The 18,822-nt window shown below is 40.2% G+C and overlaps 1 protein-coding gene across 1 annotated transcript; it reads left to right on the forward strand.

The window, feature by feature from the left end:
* The first annotated feature begins 383 nt into the window (after positions 1-383).
* ubap1lb (ubiquitin associated protein 1-like b) lies at positions 384-12,103 on the forward strand. The gene is made up of 5 exons (XM_085771577.1): positions 384-531; positions 6,056-6,601; positions 10,445-10,615; positions 11,556-11,657; positions 11,754-12,103. The coding sequence occupies exons 1-5, from the start codon at positions 433-435 to the stop codon at positions 11,886-11,888; spliced, it is 1,053 nt and encodes a 350-aa protein (XP_085627703.1). The 5' UTR covers positions 384-432; the 3' UTR covers positions 11,889-12,103.
* Positions 12,104-18,822: the final 6,719 nt, after the last annotated feature.

The raw sequence follows: 18,822 nt of genomic DNA on the forward strand, positions 1-18,822 counted from the left end.
GCTGGGCCCCTAGAATTATCATCACCGTTCTACCCTATACAACGGCCCTGCCACTTGATGATCAGAATGACCCTCACTGGAGATGTCTCCCTGTTTGTTCCACTTCCAAAACAAAAGGAATTGTCCCTCTACCAAAAATTGGCATTGGTTATCACCTGACATAAAACTTCTCACAGTTCCCCACCCTATCAGGTGCTCTCTGGGTGTCATGTGCACTCATGCAGGATGGAAGTCAGTAAGAACCAAAAGACTAGTGCAGAAACCAGCAGAGGTTGGTTTAAATGGTCCAAATGAAGGAGAGCATGTTGCTTTTAGCCGTGTTCTCGGTCTCATCTAGACTTCTGTGTCTCTGTGTCTCCCTAACACTTTGAAGTAACTTGAATTGTGTTTGTGTGTGTGTCCTTCTGTCTGTCTGTCTCTAAACTAAGCAGTATGGACGCTGTCCCTCTGAAGATGCCTATCGTACAGGAAGTCCAAGAAGACATCAGAATTATTGTCCCTGATTATCTCACCATCCTGCGAGAGACAGAGGTGAGTGTGGTGGTGTTCTTTCTGTCTCCAAATGTTCACTAATACCATAAAAAAGTACATGTTCTCATTTAATTAAAGAAGCAAAACGCTCATATGTTCAAGATTCATCATACAGAGTGAAACAGTTCAAGTTTGTTTTGTTTTTGTTTTCAATGGTATGGCTTATAGCTCATGAGCATGGAAGAAATCCTGGAAGTCAAGGTTACTTGTGCATCGATGATCAGTGCTGCTGTGTAAGAAGAGGAGTAATTACAGCAGCAAAAGCCGAAGTGCCAACCATATCCCTTGTATTTCTCATCCAAACAAAGCAAATCTCCGCACTGCACTCGTTCATGCCGTTAGCAAGATGCAATTAGCAATTTTTTATTATCATGTTGTCAGTCATAATTATTTAATCAGAATACTTCACTCTGCATGTAATGAATCTAGAATATAGGAAAGTTTCACTTGAATTAGATTACGGTTGAAAGAAATATTTTCCACAAAATTTTAATTATATAAATTGCACCAATACATAGACTCATGTGCCAAACAATACTGACTGTGTGTACATTGCATGTTTTGCCACAAAGTATTTTCTTTTAAGAGGGACAGTTACGGGAAAATGAAAATGTTAAGATGATTAATCAAGTAAGAAGTAGGGTCATTTCTCCATAGAAGTGAATACAATCTGATTTCTTTTTTCAAGCACAGCAGCAGTCTCCTGTGTCGCCTAACCCTACCCCCTGATAGTAAATTGAAATGAATGCAGGTTTGAGGCACTTGTGGATTTGCTTCATTTTCCAGACTACGTTGTAGTCTGAAGTAGTTCAGTCAATCTGACAACCTCCACTTTCATCAGAATGAAGTGAGACCCTGAGATCACCCAGTACTCATGAGAACGATGTCAATGTGTGCTGTAAGCAACAGGTGTTGAGATATTTCACATCTGTCTCTGACATACTGACATGTCCATACTATGCTATTATAGAGACAGTTTAAAGGGATATTTCAACATTTTGGCAAATTCTCCTATTGCCATAATCTATAGTCATAGCAGTAGGTTTGTTATCTTCAATTGTCGGTGCAAGCTATTTTTAGAACGGCGGAGCAGAGATGTGAGCTGCATGGTATTTCCACGTTTCCCTCATCAAACTAAATACACAATCCAACAACTCCAAAACACTCTGGTTAGTAAGGGCATTTTAGCAGACATTTGACCAATCTGGGAACTAAATCCTTACCAAGAAATTTCTTCACAATTGTCTTTAGGAACATGCGTAATATGATGTCTTAAAATGTTGAAATTCAACTCCCGTGGGAAACCCCCTAAAAAACTACTCAAAGTTGGGGTACCCGTAACTGGATTTTTGAACATTCCGTAATGTTAAATTTGGCCTTAAGTAACTTCTGAGGGGTCAAACTAGGGGTTTTTCATGATCCTGAGTTGATCGCAAACATTAGTTTTACACCCAAAACACTCCTTGGTGGAGAAAAAAACAACCACACCCACTTTTCTTGTTCATCGGAACCCCCATCACCACCACCAATAGAATGTATTGCAGAGAAGCCATTCCTTAGCATTGCAGAGGTTGTGTCACTACTAAATACTCAATATAATATAACTTATATTCTATAGCCTTTTTTCTATAGGACATACACACCCTCCAGGATTTTGTGGTGTCGCTAAATTTATTAAAAAAGTTATTATAAATGTAATTTATTATGCGGACCGGTAGCAAGCAGCGAGAGAGAAAATACAGTGGACATGCACCAGATTTCACATACCAGCAACAACTGAAACAAGTTTGTTCGAAATGAAGATAGGAAAAGCACAAAAAATACACAGTGGTGCTACATTGATTGCAAACATGATCATGTTAATCTGCACACACACTGAGCATCAATCTCCATCGAGCATCCAGGCTCTTTTTGAAGAATGGAAAAAGATAGATGTTGCAGTGTGTCACAAACTTGTTCATTCCAGCTTGGGCCTATTGCTTGGTCATGACCGTGGTAGCTGTTGTAGTGTATTATGGGATTTGTAATGTGAGTAATGTGAATGCTATATTGGTGGGCCATTATTAACATAATATTTTTCTTGAAGGCCATATAAAAGTGTATCGCAGGACAGATCTCCCCCAGGTTTTTGACATGACATTGACGTGTGTGCTAGATGTCCAACAATGTAAAAAGGTAGAATATAAGTTATATTAAGTATTCAGTAGTAATAGTAGATGCTTTTTTGTGACATTAAAGAAAACCTCTGTCATGCACAGGAATAGCTGATCTCTAATGTATTCTATTGAGTACAGTAGATCACCTTTATTATAATAGCCTAAACCTAACTGCAAAAATTCTCGCGATGACAATTAGGCCTACACCATGTTTTCCTAGCTTGATAGCTAATGGAGCAGTCAGCTAGCATTTAGGAAAATAAAATGGTCAGATGGTCATCAGATTCAGTCGTACATAGGAGTTGGCTAACTAACCATATTATTTACTGTTAGCCAACTAACAACCATTTTTGTAAGACTTTGATGCCTATCTCTATAATGCATTATAACTATACTTATAATGAGTTATAATGTGGTTATAGCATTGTATAACTATAATTATAAACATTCATAAAATATCATAAGGCTTATCATCATAACACACTATAAAGCATTTTATGATGACTTATAAGGTCAGATATTATAATACGTTATAACTCGCTGTGATCATAATGCTTTATAACAATAATCATAACACACTATAAAGCATTTTATCTTGACTTATAAGGTCAGGTATTAATAACTATTAGGAACTCGCTGACAAAGCCCACATCGATAATGCATTAAAAATATAGTTATAATGCATTACAATTGGCTCATAGTCGTGTATAACTATCATTATAAATACTCATAAATTATCATAAGGCATTATAACAATTAGCATAACACATTATAGAGCATTATAACTCTATTATAATACTTGACCTTAAGCCATTATAAAATGCTCTATGATGTGTTATGCTAATTGTTATAATGCCTTATGATAATTTATGAGTATTTATAATGATAGTTATACACGACTATGAGCCAATTGTAATGCATTATAACTATATTTTTAATGCATTATCGATGTGGGCTTTGTCAGCGAGTTCCTAATAGTTATTAATACCTGACCTTATAAGTCAAGATAAAATGCTTTATAGTGTGTTATGATTATTGTTATAAAGCATTATGATCATTTATGAGTGTTTATAACTGTAGTTATACAGTGCTATAACTGCATTATAACTTTTATTATTATAACCCATTATAAGCATGATAATAATGCATTATAGAGATAGGCATCAAATAAAGTGTTACCACAATTTTTAAGTTTCTTATGCATGTTATCAACGTAATGACATGACATATTTCAAGTTCTTAAAAGAAAAAGGAGATAACACATATCAGGTGTAAAAAATAGTATGTTTGTCAATGGTCGAAGGTTGTAAATGGCTTCAACATGTCTAGCACTAGCTAACTCCAAAATTCCTCACTTTTAATGCTAACCAACTACAACTACCACTAAACAATACTTAGGCCGATTTACCATGGCAATAAATAAAAAGTAGAAGAAAGCAACATTTTAATGTAGCTACATGTACCCAGAAGTGTGTGTGTAGGCTATGTGTATGTTTCCGTTTTTACTGGTATTTACTGGTGGTATGTGTGCACCTGATGTCTTTCCTTCTCTCTCGCTCCCGATCCGCATAAAACTTAATGTTATATGAAAACAATAACTCGTAATAAAAACACATGCAAAAAAAAGTAATGGAAACACTGTGGCCACAGCTGACCACAGCTAGCCACAGCGGTCTATGATAGCGAATTTGCAGAAAAGTTGCAGTGGCAAGGCCAAAGAATTCATGATTGAATTTGCATTAATAGTTGCAAACGTGACACCACAAAATCTTGGAGGGTGTGTATGTCCTATAGAAAAAAGGCTATAGAATATAAATTATATTAGATTGAGTATTTAGTAGTGACACAACCTCTGCCATGCTAAGGAATGGCTTCTCTGCAATACATTCTATTGGTGGTGGTGATGGGGGTTCCGATGAACAAGAAAAGTGGGTGTGGTTGTTTTTTCTCCACCAAGGAGTGTTTTGGGTGTAAAACTAATGTTTGCGATCAACTCAGGATCATGAAAAACCCCTAGTTTGACCCCTCAGAAGTTACTTGAGGCCAAATTTAACATTTCGGAATGTTCAAAAATCCAGTTACGGGTACCCCAACTTTGAGTAGTTTTTTAGGGGGTTTCCCACGGGAGTTGAATTTCAACATTTTAAGACATCATATTGCGCATGTTCCTAAAGACAATTGTGAAGAAATTTCTTGGTAAGGATTTAGTTCCCAGATTTTCATATATTGCCCTTACTAGGTGGACAAGTTGTGACCTGCACATTCACCACGCTATGAGATAATCATGTAACATAGATGGGGTTATTTTCGAGAGTGATTTCAGAAGCGCAAGTAGTTCAGAGTATTTGCTTCAGATTTTTGGGGGGGCTTTTTTGCCTTTAATTGACAGTACAGTTGAGAGAGAGACAGGAAATGGGAGGCTGAGAGGGGGGGAATGACACGCAGTACAGGGCCGCTCAACGTGGGATTTGAACTGGGGCCGCCTGCAGTGAGGACTAGCCTCAACACATGGGGCGGGTGCTCTACCAACTGAGCTAAACACTGCCCCTTATTTATTTTTTTTAAATGGGAACAGTACATATTAATGAACATTTACATGTAAATATGTGGGATTATAGCCAAATGGCTCATTTCCATCCCCAGTCCCACTGGCAGGTTGATGTTAAACATAAAAACAATGACGGTAAAAAGTCCAAAAGGCAGGACTTATGCACCATGATACACTTGACAACATACACAAAAAAAATATAACATAAACAACATACATAGACCAATAGCTGACTGGCCAAAAGTAAGGGGACCAAAAGATTACAGAAGAGTCATGAAGTGCTGAACTGCTAAAGTGCCATGTGCTAAAGTGCTTCATGTGTCGTAATGTTACATAATTATTTCATAGTGTGGTGAATGTGCAGGTCACAATTTGTACACAAGAGCATTTTGGAGTTGTTGGATTGTGTCTTTAGTTTAATGAGGGAAACATGGACATGGAAATGCCGTGCAGCTCGCGTCTCTGCCCCGCCGATCTAAAAACAGCTTGCACCGACAATTAAAAGTAAGTCAATTTGCCAAAATGTTGAAATATCCCTCTAAGGTCAGGGAAATATTAATATTTAGGCAGCAGGCTGTAGCGTGGAGGTATGATGGCATAGAGTTGGGAAATGAATAGACCTACTGCCAAGGAGGACAGAGGCGGCTTTCGGTTCTGACTGAAGCTATTGCTTTATTTATCACCGGCCTAACTGGCCATTAAGTTTACATTGATACCTGCCAAAGTGAATTTTAATTTAGAGCCCTAATTATTGATATAAGAAGAGAGACTTGAGGGAACTGCTCCTGTCACTAACATCGTGTGTCTCTCTCTGTGGCAGTATGAGTTCAGTCTGGAGAAGTGGGTGCTCACAGGGCTCCAGAGTGGCTCCACCAGCCAGCACCTGCCTCCACCCTCCTCCTCCTCCTCTTCATCAGGTCTGCTGCCGTCTTGTCCTCCGTACTGGATGATGTTCAGCAGCCCTCAGCAGAGCCGCCTAGCGAGCTGCCAGAGCTCCAACCCTCAACCACACGCCCACACCAGTCCCACCAAGTCAGAACCAGCAGACAAAGGGGAGAGTGTTGCATGCAAAACCCAGACATTGACAGTGACAGGTTGCCTGAGTAACGACCGGCCCGCTGGTCAGCAGAAAGCCTTCGTCCCCGACCTTCTCAACCCACCGGCCTGTCTCAGCAGCCTGCCACACCGGCGCAGGAAGAACCTACGACAGTGCTCCCTCTCTGCGCTGGAGACCACACAACACGACCCCAGTGCGTTCAGCGTTCAGAGCCCGTCCTCACACAGACTCTCAGGCACCAAGACCCCGGCCACCACCAGAGCTAACTCGGTCCACAGGCTCCCCAGCGTCACAAACCATAAAGCAACGGTAAGAGACAAAGATTTTAACATCTGTGCTCCAGTTTGTTCGTTTTTTATTTTCCTGGTGGTTTGAGCCAGGTTTTTAATTATGGTTGTAGCCATGAGTTTGTGATGAGTTTAGCAGTGATTTAGGGATGATGTAGTTACATTTCAGACATGATTTTGTGTTGATATTAGTGTTTGGGTCATAATGATTTTAGCCATGAATTTAGTTGTGATATAGAGATTATGGTAACACGTTACTTGAATACGTAAGACTGACATAACACTGTCATAACCATGGCATGACACCTGTCATAAATATCAATGAATACTTATGACAATTCAATTCAATTCAATTCACCTTTATTTAAAGTGTAAAATCACCAAAACATGGTCTCAGAACACTTTACAAGACAACACACACAGAAGAGAATTAGAGATGACAATTAGGCATGACAGAACAGCAACAACAACAACAGCAACAACAACAACAACAACAACAACAGAAACAGTGACGATAGTGACACAAAACAAAGAACAAAATGAAACAAAAACAAAACAAACAACAGAACAGAAATAAAACGTGCTATCAGGCTATACCGTATGTTTGAGAAAATAGATGGGTCTTCAGTCTGGATTTGGAAGTGGTAATGGAATCTGCATCTCTGACGGAACGCGGGAGCCGGTTCCAGAGGAGTGGGGCACGGTGGGAAAATGCTCTTCCACCTGCTGATTTTTTGTTGACTTTGGGGACCATGAGGTAGTTACCATTCTGTGAGCGGAGGGCACGTGTGGGAGTGTATGGGATGAGTAGGTGTGACAGGTATGGAGGTGCAAGTCCATGTAGGGATTTGTAGGCCAGTAGGAGTAACTTGAAATCTGATCTGGATTTGATTGGGAGCCAGTGGAGTGAGATTAGAGCTGGGGTTATATGATCAAATTTCCTAGTTTTGGTAAGTATTCTGGCAGCTGTATTTTGGACAAGTTGTAGTTTGTGTGTGTGCTACGGTGTGGTAGGCCGGAAAAGAGAATATTACAGTAATCTAATCTGGATGAAACAAAAGCATGAACCAAAATCTCTGCGTCTGAGGTACTTAGGAGAGGACGGATCTTTGAAATGTTACGGAGATGAAAAAATGCCGTCTGGGTGATTTCCCTGATGTGTCTGTCAAAAGACAAGGTGGAATCAAAGGTCACACCGAGGTTTTTAACTGTATAGTGTGGAGTGATAATACAGCCATCAATGTTTAGCCTAAGGTCGGTGAGGAGTGGTAGTTGGTTGGTCGGGCCGACGACTAATATTTCAGTTTTGCTGGCATTCAATCGTAAGAAGTTTTGTAACATCCAGTCAGTGACAGCAGCTAAGCAGGATTCAAGATTTGCAAGATGGGAGTGATCGTCGGGTGTAATTGGTACGTAAATCTGCGTGTCATCTGCGTAACAGTGGTAATTAATGCCAAATCTACGAAATACTTCACCAAGGGGGAGTAAGTAAATGCCAAAAAGCAAGGGACCCAAGACAGAACCTTGTGGAACACCAAATTGCACTGATGACAGTTGTCGTTAAGTGTCATTCAGTAAATGACAGCCCCACAATCTGTCTTGCATGCAACAGTCTTGTTTTGTCAATGGTATGGCCTCGTGACTGAGAGTTTGTAGCGTAGCTGAAGGGGAGCTTATGATGCACAGTCTGCTGTAAATATAGCCCTCCCTCTGCCTATGAATACAGCGTAACACTGAGGACCTGAAGCTTCCTGTAAACCTCCCATAAGCCAGACAGGTTCCATGATTATTCCTCATTGCACAACACAGCATAATGGTTTGTGGCTGGAAGTATTTATAACCCTTTAAATATCCTTCTGTGAAAGTCAGCACTGTGTTAGCAGGAAGAGGAAATCTACCTATACTGTACCATATGTTTGTAGCTAATACTGTCTATCCAAAAATGTTATAACAGGGCTACAGACTGTACTAGGAGCACAGTGGCCCACAACCTAAAACTTTAGGGGCACAAGCAGGAACTTTAGGGGTGCACACTGTAAATTGACTTGCAAAGTGGATATACACATTTCCTTTTCATTCATGATCCTCACACACACTGGCCTGCCACCTGTAATGAAAGATTCCAGATCAAGTCGCCCCTTCCACACTGCAGAAACTCAAAATCTTTCCAAGAATATTTGTCTTATTTCTTGTCAAAATGTCTCATTTCTAGTCAAAACTAATCTCTTTTCACTCAAAATAAGACTCATCACCTAAAAATTAACTTGTTTTTAGATCATTTTCATTTGTTTCAAACACATTTTCACTTGAAATAAGTAGAAAAATCTGCCAGTGAAAGCAAGTTTTTTGTGCTTGTAATAAGAAAGAAAAACTTGATCCACTATCAGATTTTTCTACTTATTTCAAGTGAAAATATGCTTGAAGGAAGTTTATAAAAAGTGTCTAAAAACAAGCTACTTTTTAATGTGATGTTTCTTATTTTAAGTATAATGAGATTTGTTTTGACTAGAAATGACATTTTGACTAGAAATAAGACAAATATTCTTGGTAAGATTTTGAGTTTTTGAGCAGTGATCTTTCACCAAAAAACCCCCCAGCAAATTTAGAGGTTGCAGATGTGCAAGTGAATGAAAGATTTACTTGCACTGTCTCAAATTTTAGGGGCAAAATGCTCCTGTTTAGGGGCAGTCTGGAGCCCTGTAGGGGAGAGTGGGGTAAGATGAGCCAGTGGGTAAGTTGACCCACCCCTTGTTTCTAGGAAACTATAGGAAAAAATTAGCATGTGACCAAATATTAGGGGGGCAGGCATCATTTCATGGAGTCTGTGAAGATTAGAACCACGTGAGTAAAGTGGTTTAACATTTATGACCCAAAAATCATTTTTCACTCTCGCAAGTGAATTTTGTCGATCATAAGTTTTATGAGAATTGTGTTTAGACCAAAAGAGATGATTGCAAATGTGTTTTATACATGGGTTGTGGTATCTATGAGCTACAACATGAGGTAGTAAACCTAGCATGAAACTGCACCATTTTAGCTGTGAGAGCAATAAACCCAAGCTAAGGTAGCTGTGGGGTAAGTTGATCCATTTGGCCAGGGGTAAGTTAAGCCACCTACCCTATACACTTAATGAATGTATTTTGGCTGTATATGTCCAAATGATTAAATCAAGATTCTGTATGTTTGTGATTACAGTAAGTATGTTCCTATAAACAGGAAAAGTTGTTTATAGTGTGCCAAACCTTACTTTCAAAGAAAAATCTCTGGGATTCTTCCCAAGATGCGATGTACTCGCAAAACCCAAATCTCAGTGAGTTGTTGGCTCAGCAGGAAGTCCCTGCAGTTTGTGTTCACCTGTAGCCTGGATGGGTGAAATATTAAGTAAAGGGGGAGGTAGGAGATGGATGGAAGGAAAGAAGGGGGGGTTGATCAATTTACCCCACTCCTATGGTCAACTTACCCCATTCATGGAGTAAGTTGAGTCACAAGACCACTTTTTTTGAACATGCTATATTTTAAAAACAGTTATATTTACACTCATTCTGTTAATTTGTAGGGATGCAAAACATCCTGAAATATATGCAGATGTGTTAGTTAGGAACAAAACTATAATTGTCTTGTAGTGATCCTGAATACAAAAAGTGGCTCAACTTACCCCACTCTCCCCTATAAGGGATCTGAACTTTAAAAATAGACTGAGACGTCTTCTCCCTGACTGCAGCCTAGTTGGAGCGTCACCAGGATTAGCTGCACCAATGCTGTGTCTCAAGCTCTCCCTGCTCTGATCTGCTGTCGGAATCATATGACATTTACAATACATGTGTGTGTGAGTGACTCATACTCAGTACACTCTGTTGATTCACAGGTGTCTTTCAGTCCACGAGGTCTTCCTTCGGCTTCAGACTCATCAGCAGAGCTCCTGGCAGCCCTGAGCCCAGAGGAGAGGAAGCTGCTGGCAGCCATCACAGCCCAGGGCTACCCCCTTCGCACCGCCATCCTGGCCCTGCAGAAGACGGGGCAGCAGACCCCAGAGCAGGTCAGACCACACGCAGTCAGACTTGTGGTCTCTCTTTACTGTCCTAAACACAGATCCTAGATGGCCACACACATGTTCAGTCCACGTAACCTGGAAACACCTCTGAGTTGGGCTCTGTGAGGGTTTGAGTTGAAGTTTAATCCTCTACTTTTGATTGAGGAATCAATAATTCAAAACGTAATACTTCTTAATGCTTAAAGAGGAACTAAGCAGGGTTTTCCTGTAGCTACAGTATGCTACATTTTTACCTCAGGCTATTTTAAAAGCTCCAGAGTAATTGATAGTTAAAGCAAGGGATATTTCAACATTTTGGCAAATTTGCCTATTGCCAAGCTGCATGGTATTTCCACATTTCCCTCATCAAACTAAATACACAATCCAACAACTCCAAAACACTCTGATGGACAAGTTGTGACCTGCACATTCACCATGCTATGAAATAATAACGTATAATTGTGAAACATGAAGCAAATACTCAGAACTACTTGCGCTTTTGAATCACTCCGCCCAGCAACCGTGTCTGAAATGTAGTTCCGGCTGCATTTGCCTCGAAAACAAGTCTGTCTTGTAACGTTCTATTACTATTTCATAACGTGGTGAATGTGCAGATCACAACTTGTCCACCAGAGCGTTTTGGAGTTGTTGGATTGTGTATTTGATACACAGAGGGCTGTTGAGAAATGACATATAAGGAAGTTAAAATGAATGAATGAATGAATGAAAGAGTATGAGTAAATTCACAATTGTACTATAAAGACAGACTAACTGAAAGGTTAGCCTAATAAGTTGGATTCTGCTACCTCCTGTTCCTTATAACCTGCTGGTATTGAGAACTTCCTGCTGCTGACATCCTATGATAAAGAATGACTTTCACTCCTTGACCATCAGGATTTTTTTAAATGTGTCTTGTATGAATGAACCTTTGTACATGTGTCTGCAGATCTTGAGTTACCTAGTGGCATGTGACCACCTGTGTCAGCTAGGCTATGACATGACCGAGGTACAAGAGGCCCTGGAGATGTTTCAGAACTGTGAGACAAAGGTAAGACAGAGACCTGCAGCATCACCGGAGTTTTTTTTTTGATACAGCTACCAGGATTTGTATTTGTATAACACACGACCGTTTCTTTCTCTTGAGGCTAAGGAGTTCCTCTACCTGCTCAGTCGGTTCCATGAGATGGGCTTCCAGCAGAACGCCATAAAAGAGGTGCTACTGGTCCATGACAACCACCGAGAGCGGGCCCTTGAGGAGCTGATGATGCGTGTGGCATGATGAACAATATCAGCACACACACACACACACATGCACATCTTGTCTGAAGATGGTTGGTGGCCTTTTCAAAGGGAAAGGGAATGACAATAGGAATGACGATGATCAGTCTCATACACTCTCTTTTCTTTGGTATGAAGACATATTATGTGTGTCAGTAGTTTGTTTCTTATTCAACTATGATATCAGTATTTCTTGTGCGGACTATATTAAAGGGTTATCAAACAAAGGCTTCATGTTTATTTCACTCAAGTAAATTATCCTTACAGGTCCAATTTGACCCCACCTCCTACAATGAGTCTGAGAAACAGAACAATGAGTCTGAGAAACATGGTGGCACAGGGGGGGCATATCTGATTGGCCACCCTGGGTGCCCTCCCCCAAATGGTCATTGACCTGTGGTAATGTGAATCACTGTGTAAAGCTCTTTAACACTACTATCTTTATTGTAGGCTCTTAATCAACTCTGTACAGCAAACATCCTATGGTGTATAGTAAATGTAGAAAATGGTGTAAAATTGTTATTGTTCTCAATTTCACCATTTGAGTAATGCTTGTTAGAGCATTTCACTGTTAGACAAAACACAGAGATGTTAATTGTACAGAGTTGAGCTCAAAATACTAGGTAAGAGTATAAGATATTGATGTTCAGTTTGAAAATGTATTGTTTTGCTTATTCTGCTAAGACTTCTTATTTATTTGCAAGATAAATTTGATTATTGATTGACTATAATTTTAATATTGGCAAGTGGAAAATAAAAAGGTCAAAGGTCATGGAAGATTCCTTACAAGGTGAAAGATTCAATGTGGCCAATAAATGCAAGATGAAAACATGCGTAACTGTAAAATATAAACAGGTGCCCCCCCCCCACAGATTCACTGTTGCTACCCCCTGTGCCCCCCACCAGAAAATACTCTGGACCCGCCCCTGGGTCCACACACAGATCATATTTGAACTGTTCAGCATCATCTGAATAGGTTCATGATAATATGATAATTTCCTGATAATTGCTCATCAAATGTAAAATAATGGGGCAAACAGGACAATTTATATTTGATAAAAAACAGTTCCTGCTTCAAACTTCACATAGCCAAAGAAGCCATACACCTGGAATTTGGAAAGTCTGTAAAATAGGTCCTGTAGCTTCAAGGCTCTGCTTCTGGGACAGGTCTAACAGACGTTGATTATGAATCTGTTTTACACAAGAAATTTCTGATTCATGGTATAAATGAACCTAAGTGTTATTTTCCCCAGTATTAAATAAAGGCAGGCTGACTAATGCTAAAAGATTGTTCAAACTTGTTAAAAGAGGAGGTCAGTGGGGTCTCTGACTGTAAATCTGCACTGTAGTATCACACCATGGTATTCCTTGTCAAGCCTCCTAATATGAAAATCCCTTGACATAACCAGAACTATAACTAGACTGATACTCAAATCAGTGGCATTTTTTTTCGACCATGGAGAATAAATTAAAGCACAACTGCCCCTTTAAATCAGTGTAAGTGTTAAGTGTAAATCATTGCTCACCTGTACCTGGCACTGCAGTGTGTAGCCACACAGGTCCTTGGCTGTTGCAGGCGGTGCCCTCTGTGTACACATGCACTAAAAGAGAGCACAAGCAGTCTAAGCCTATGGCAGCATGGCTATAGTTCAGAGCTACTTGAACCAAAAGCTGACCTGTAAAATGCCACGGCACAGTCAAAAACCGTCTGCATTCCCAGTGTACGTACCTGTTCACTGAATGTTTAGAATATATAGAGCCTGATACTGCCACCTGTCTGCACAAATGTGCATAACACCCAAAGTAAAAACTGAAAATGGACAGTTTGGCTCCTACAAGGTCAACAACAAAACTTCTGTTGTGGTTCAGATTGTATTCTGCATAAACTGAGAGCAAAAATCAAACGATCAAAAAAAGTAAGAGATTAAAACACTTAGAAACTAATTTTAACAGAATGTTTTAAAACATATTCTGCACTCTTTCATTATCTCTTTCATATATCTATTATATAACAGTCTTTATTCGCTCCACCACAGCAGATTGCCTGTGAACTGTCATTGAGTGTAATAAGTGTGCATTTATTTCTCTGAAGATAGTCTTAGTCATGTCCTGTATTGTTCTTTGATGTCATTTCACCAAAGGATGGTTACTCTCTGTCTCAGTAGAGACAGGAGACTCAAAAGCTGCAGGTGGACACTGTGCAAACCTAGAGCCTGGGACTCAAACCTTAACCTCCCTGTCAAAGAAGGTAGATAAATGGGAGCCTAGAAGCTGAAGACCGTTTCCCGCTCTCTGCAGTGATCCAGCAAATATGTCTGACAAACGGATGTTCCTGGTAAGTAAATCCAGAGAGAGAGAGAGGAACGGTTCTCACCACCGTTTGGGATGCGCCATGACAGACGTGTCACTGTCAAATCAAGTAAGCTTCAGGTTTGGGACCCAAGAGAGTGCTGTTGCAAAATTGAGGCATTAGTGACTTTAAGTGCAATACCACTGAGAGCCACTGGGAGCCACTGGCCCCAAATAAACTCTGGCCCCAATACACACTCATTCAAAAAACACTAACTTCTCCAATGAAATAAGTCAGTCATTTTTTTTTCCACCATCAGTGGCTACACCTGTTGTTCACTGTTCTGGTGGTCCATCTGAAAATAATCCTAATACATTAGATATCAGGCATTAAAGATGGGAATAATAAGAGGGGTGTCTGTTTGATTGACGTGTCTTTTCTGCAGTGATTGATGACCCGATGGACAGGCCGCAGGTCAGATTTTACAGGGAGGTGTTTGCTATTAGTTGACAAGACAAGACATGCAAACATTTACAGTCAGCAGAAACATCAGTGGCTGATAGGCTTTGTCTACATGCAGCAAAACTTTTAAGTGCATCTCTTAACTTGTTCTAACCTCGTCGTAACTTGTTCTTCTAATTTCCAAATAACTACAAGGGGAAAGGGGCTGTTTAATTTGTGCTCTGGAAACCAAATATTTGTGAAAGATATCTGAAATCCTGAGCTAAATCTGGTACCATCGTGTTTGTGGTATATGTGTGATGTAGGACTGATCAGAAGGTGCCACACCAAATCAAAAAGAAGCTGTTAACTGTGTCAAACCAGAGGTGAATCTCTCCTGAAAGCTGGAGAGATCGTTCCATGTGAAATTTAATAAACGTGACACATGGTGGCCACTGGCCACTGGCCAGCCTAATGACTGGAGATTTGTACAGGATCAGCAAGACGTAAATGCGGCAGTCCATGCACATATGCACCGAATGTTTCGAACCTTCATGCATTTTTCCTCAAGTTAAAGCAGAAGTAAGTGATATATTTGTGTTAATATAAGTCTTAAATAGTTATATCTTCCAACAGCAATCACTTACATAGAGTGTTTGGTCTGAAACACGGGTCTCTCAGTCCCTCTGCTCTGCTCTGAGCCGAGGAGAAAACATTTATCGTATCCTACAGTTTTTATCCAATGAGGAGAGAGAACGGCATGCAGGGCTGTGTGTGCAGCCAAGGGACGGCGTGAATGTGGTGACGTAGGGACGAGGACTGTTATGGTGCCTTCAAGGAAACTCGTATTTTTCCGACCGTGAAGTGGTACCAGTTCGATCTGGTACGAGTTCACGGGTCGGAAGTTACTAGTGGCCGTTATAGTGACTTTCACAGGTAAAACAGGTCGGAAAAACACGAGTGGGTTGCCTGGAACGCTACAAAGTCGTAAGTTGTGACATGAAGCTGTAATTTACGGTTTCAAAAGCCTGCCTGGAACGCAGCATTAGCGAAAACGACCGGACCACTTACTTCTGCTTTAATGCCTGTGAAAAAAGTACTGGATGCAAAATGCAGACACAAACACAGGCTGGTGGGTGCAAAGCAATTTATTGGGGGAAAAAGAGGAAAACACAAAAGAGACAAAACAAAGTACCAACGGAAAAGTCAGCAGGTTTAAGTCCCGGACAAGACCAAAGAAACAAATAGGACGCCAACCTGTACCCCCATAAATCTGGCACATATTTAATTCTATTTGTTTATAATTGATTGCACTTAGAATAATAGAATTACAGTTATAGTTACATTTCCCATCATTTTTTATATACACACATTCATTTTTATCATTTACATTTTGTATTTCACATTATTCAGTGCAATGTAATGATGTTGTTGCATTATGCTGGCAGCATGTGTCCATAGAATAAACTTTTTCCCAATGGCTATAAGGGGAGTACAAGGTGGAACAAAGCAGAAGAAAAAGACACAGTCCCACATGAAGAGGAAAATGTATTTTTAGTTGATGAGGCTCTGTGTTGATAGCGCCAGGAGATACTATGTTTTGAGTGTGGATGAAAGAGAAGAAGATCAATATTCAAACTTGTTTACATTTTTCAGTGAGTATAATCTTCTTGCATAATTGTTGAATGTGTGGTGTTCCTGGGATGCTCTGGATCTCCACTTCAAATCAGATAAGATCAAGCAAAAGAAGAAAAAAGGGTCCCTAACTAAACTGAATCTGACTAGTTGAGATAAAAGGTTGATGATTATGATTATTTGGTCTGGTGTTGGAGTAAACCCAGCCTGACCATCTCTTCCCAGAGTTCAAAGATATGAATTACTTTACTTTATTAAGCCCCATTAAGCCTCATATTCTTTCTTGTACTACTTGTACTGCTGTCGATGCACAAATCAACACCAAACATTTAGTTTCCTCAGCAGACCACCACAAATGATTTTTCTCCAGGTTGTCAGTCACTGCCGTCTAGGGATGTCACGATTACACATTTTCTTGGTAAGATTATTGTCAGAGAAATAATCACGGTGTTACGATTATCACGATTATTATGCATTAATTAATTTCACAACACTATGAATGTGTAAAATCAAATATAGTCAAAATATAATTACATTACTCATTATTTACACAAAATATTTCAAGTATCTATTAATGTATGACCAATTCTTAATCCCCAGGGGAAATGTTTGAAATATTCAGGTCATAAATTGTCATCTATACCAAATGTTTGTGTTTATTTTAATCGTTTTTTTGTTTTGTTTTGCTTTTTTTTTAAATTAAAAATGACACGCTAACATTTAAATTCCTACCAATTCAATGTTACGTTAGTTACATGGACCGGTATCTGTGCATTTACCTTTGTTTTTGCGCAGATCTGCCGATAAGGTTCCAACATCAAATTTTTGTGAAAGTAACGGTATTTAGTAATCTTTACGATTAATTAAAGCAGAAGTAAGCGATATTTTTGTGTTAATATAAGTCTTAAATAGTTATATCTTCCGACAGCAATCACTTACATAGAGTGTTTGGACCGAAACACGGGTCTGTCAGTCACTCTGCTCTGCTCTGAGCCGAGGAGAAAACTTTTCTCGTATCCTACAAGTTTTATCCAATGAGGAGAGAGAACGGCATGAAGGGCTGTGGTGCAGGCAAGGGATGCGCGTGAATGTGGTGACGTAGGGACGAGGACTGTTATGGTGCGTTCAAGGCAACTCGTAACTCGTGTTTTTCCGACCTGTGAAGTGGTACCAGTTCGATCTGGTACGAGTTCACGGGTCGGAAGTTACGAGTGGCCGTTATAGTGACTTTCACAGGTAAAACAGGTCGGAAAAACACGAGTGGGTTGCCTGGAACGCTACAAAGTCGTAAGTTGTGATTTGAAGCTGTAATTTACGGTTTCAAAAGCCTGCCTGGAACGCAGCATTAGCCAAAACGACCGGATCACTTACTTCTGCTTTAATTGTGGAGTTTAATACCGCGATTAATTAATATAGTAATAAAGTAATTGTGACATCCCTACTGCCGTCTCCTTCTTCCTGTTCGTCTTCCAAGACTAGAATATGACACGCCCACTGATGATGTCATGGTTCCCAGGAAAAGAACCGACAATTACCACGTTTACATGATGTTTTTAAAGCGGAATTAACTTTAATTCAGAATTAAATGATTTTAATTTGGAATTAACCCTCTCATGTAAACGGGGCATATATTCAAAATTGGGTTCAGGAACCGGAACTGGCACGGAGCCCTGCTGGTGGGAAACCCCTATGTGATGCCTCTCTGCAGTTTCCCCCTTGCTGCCTGTCACCAGACCTGAACAGGGTCCTCACTTTGCTACTAAACCACGACCCCTGTCCTGGCGAGATGAACATGGTGGAGGACTGACTGTTGTGATGCATTGTGGTGCTGAAGGTTTCAAATGCAATGCTGCAGTGCCGCTTCGCTCAGTCAGTCTCTGGTGGGCAGCCAATCACAGCAAAGTAAGCAGTGCCACTTGAGTTCAGTGTGTCATAGCAAACCGGGTAAGTGAGAGCGGGGGTGGCAGTTGTAAGGACAATGAGAGGAGGGAGCAAGAAGAAAGAAAAAGGGGGAGCAATGAAAGAAGCAGATGGGGAGATGGTGATGACAGGAGGAGAAAGGGGTGGAGGGAAAATTAAGGAGGGAAAGTGAAGACCACACTGAACCATCCAGCAGAGCAAGAGGAACATAGTCAGCGCCATTTCATTTTCATGTTTTAATGTTTTCTTGTCTGTATACAACATCTATGTCACGTCTGCCCGTCCTGAGGGATTCCTCCTCTGTCTCTCACCCTGAGCTTTCTCCTGTTTTTTCTCAGAAGTTTTTCCTCAGTGGATGTGAGGGCATAAGGCCAGAGGATGTTGTTATGATGCTGTGTAAAGACCTTTGAGACAAGCTGTTTGTAAAAATGGGCTATGCCTTGCTTATAGCTTCACATTTTACACATTTTACAGGGCAGACGGTCAAATGAAAACCTTTGGATTTATCCCAGAATACATGCATAATGATGATCTCAGTTACACATACATTTACCTCTCGGGCTATCAACGAGAAAAGAAAAAAAAAAATTATGCTTTTCCTGTTTTTCTTCCTTTGCCATCTATTATTTCTGACTATCGGGGGGAACAG

This window comes from Trachurus japonicus, chromosome 3, assembly GCF_045865225.1.
Source record: "Trachurus japonicus isolate A0001 chromosome 3, Traja_1.0".
NCBI classification, from domain to species: domain Eukaryota; kingdom Metazoa; phylum Chordata; class Actinopteri; order Carangiformes; family Carangidae; genus Trachurus; species Trachurus japonicus.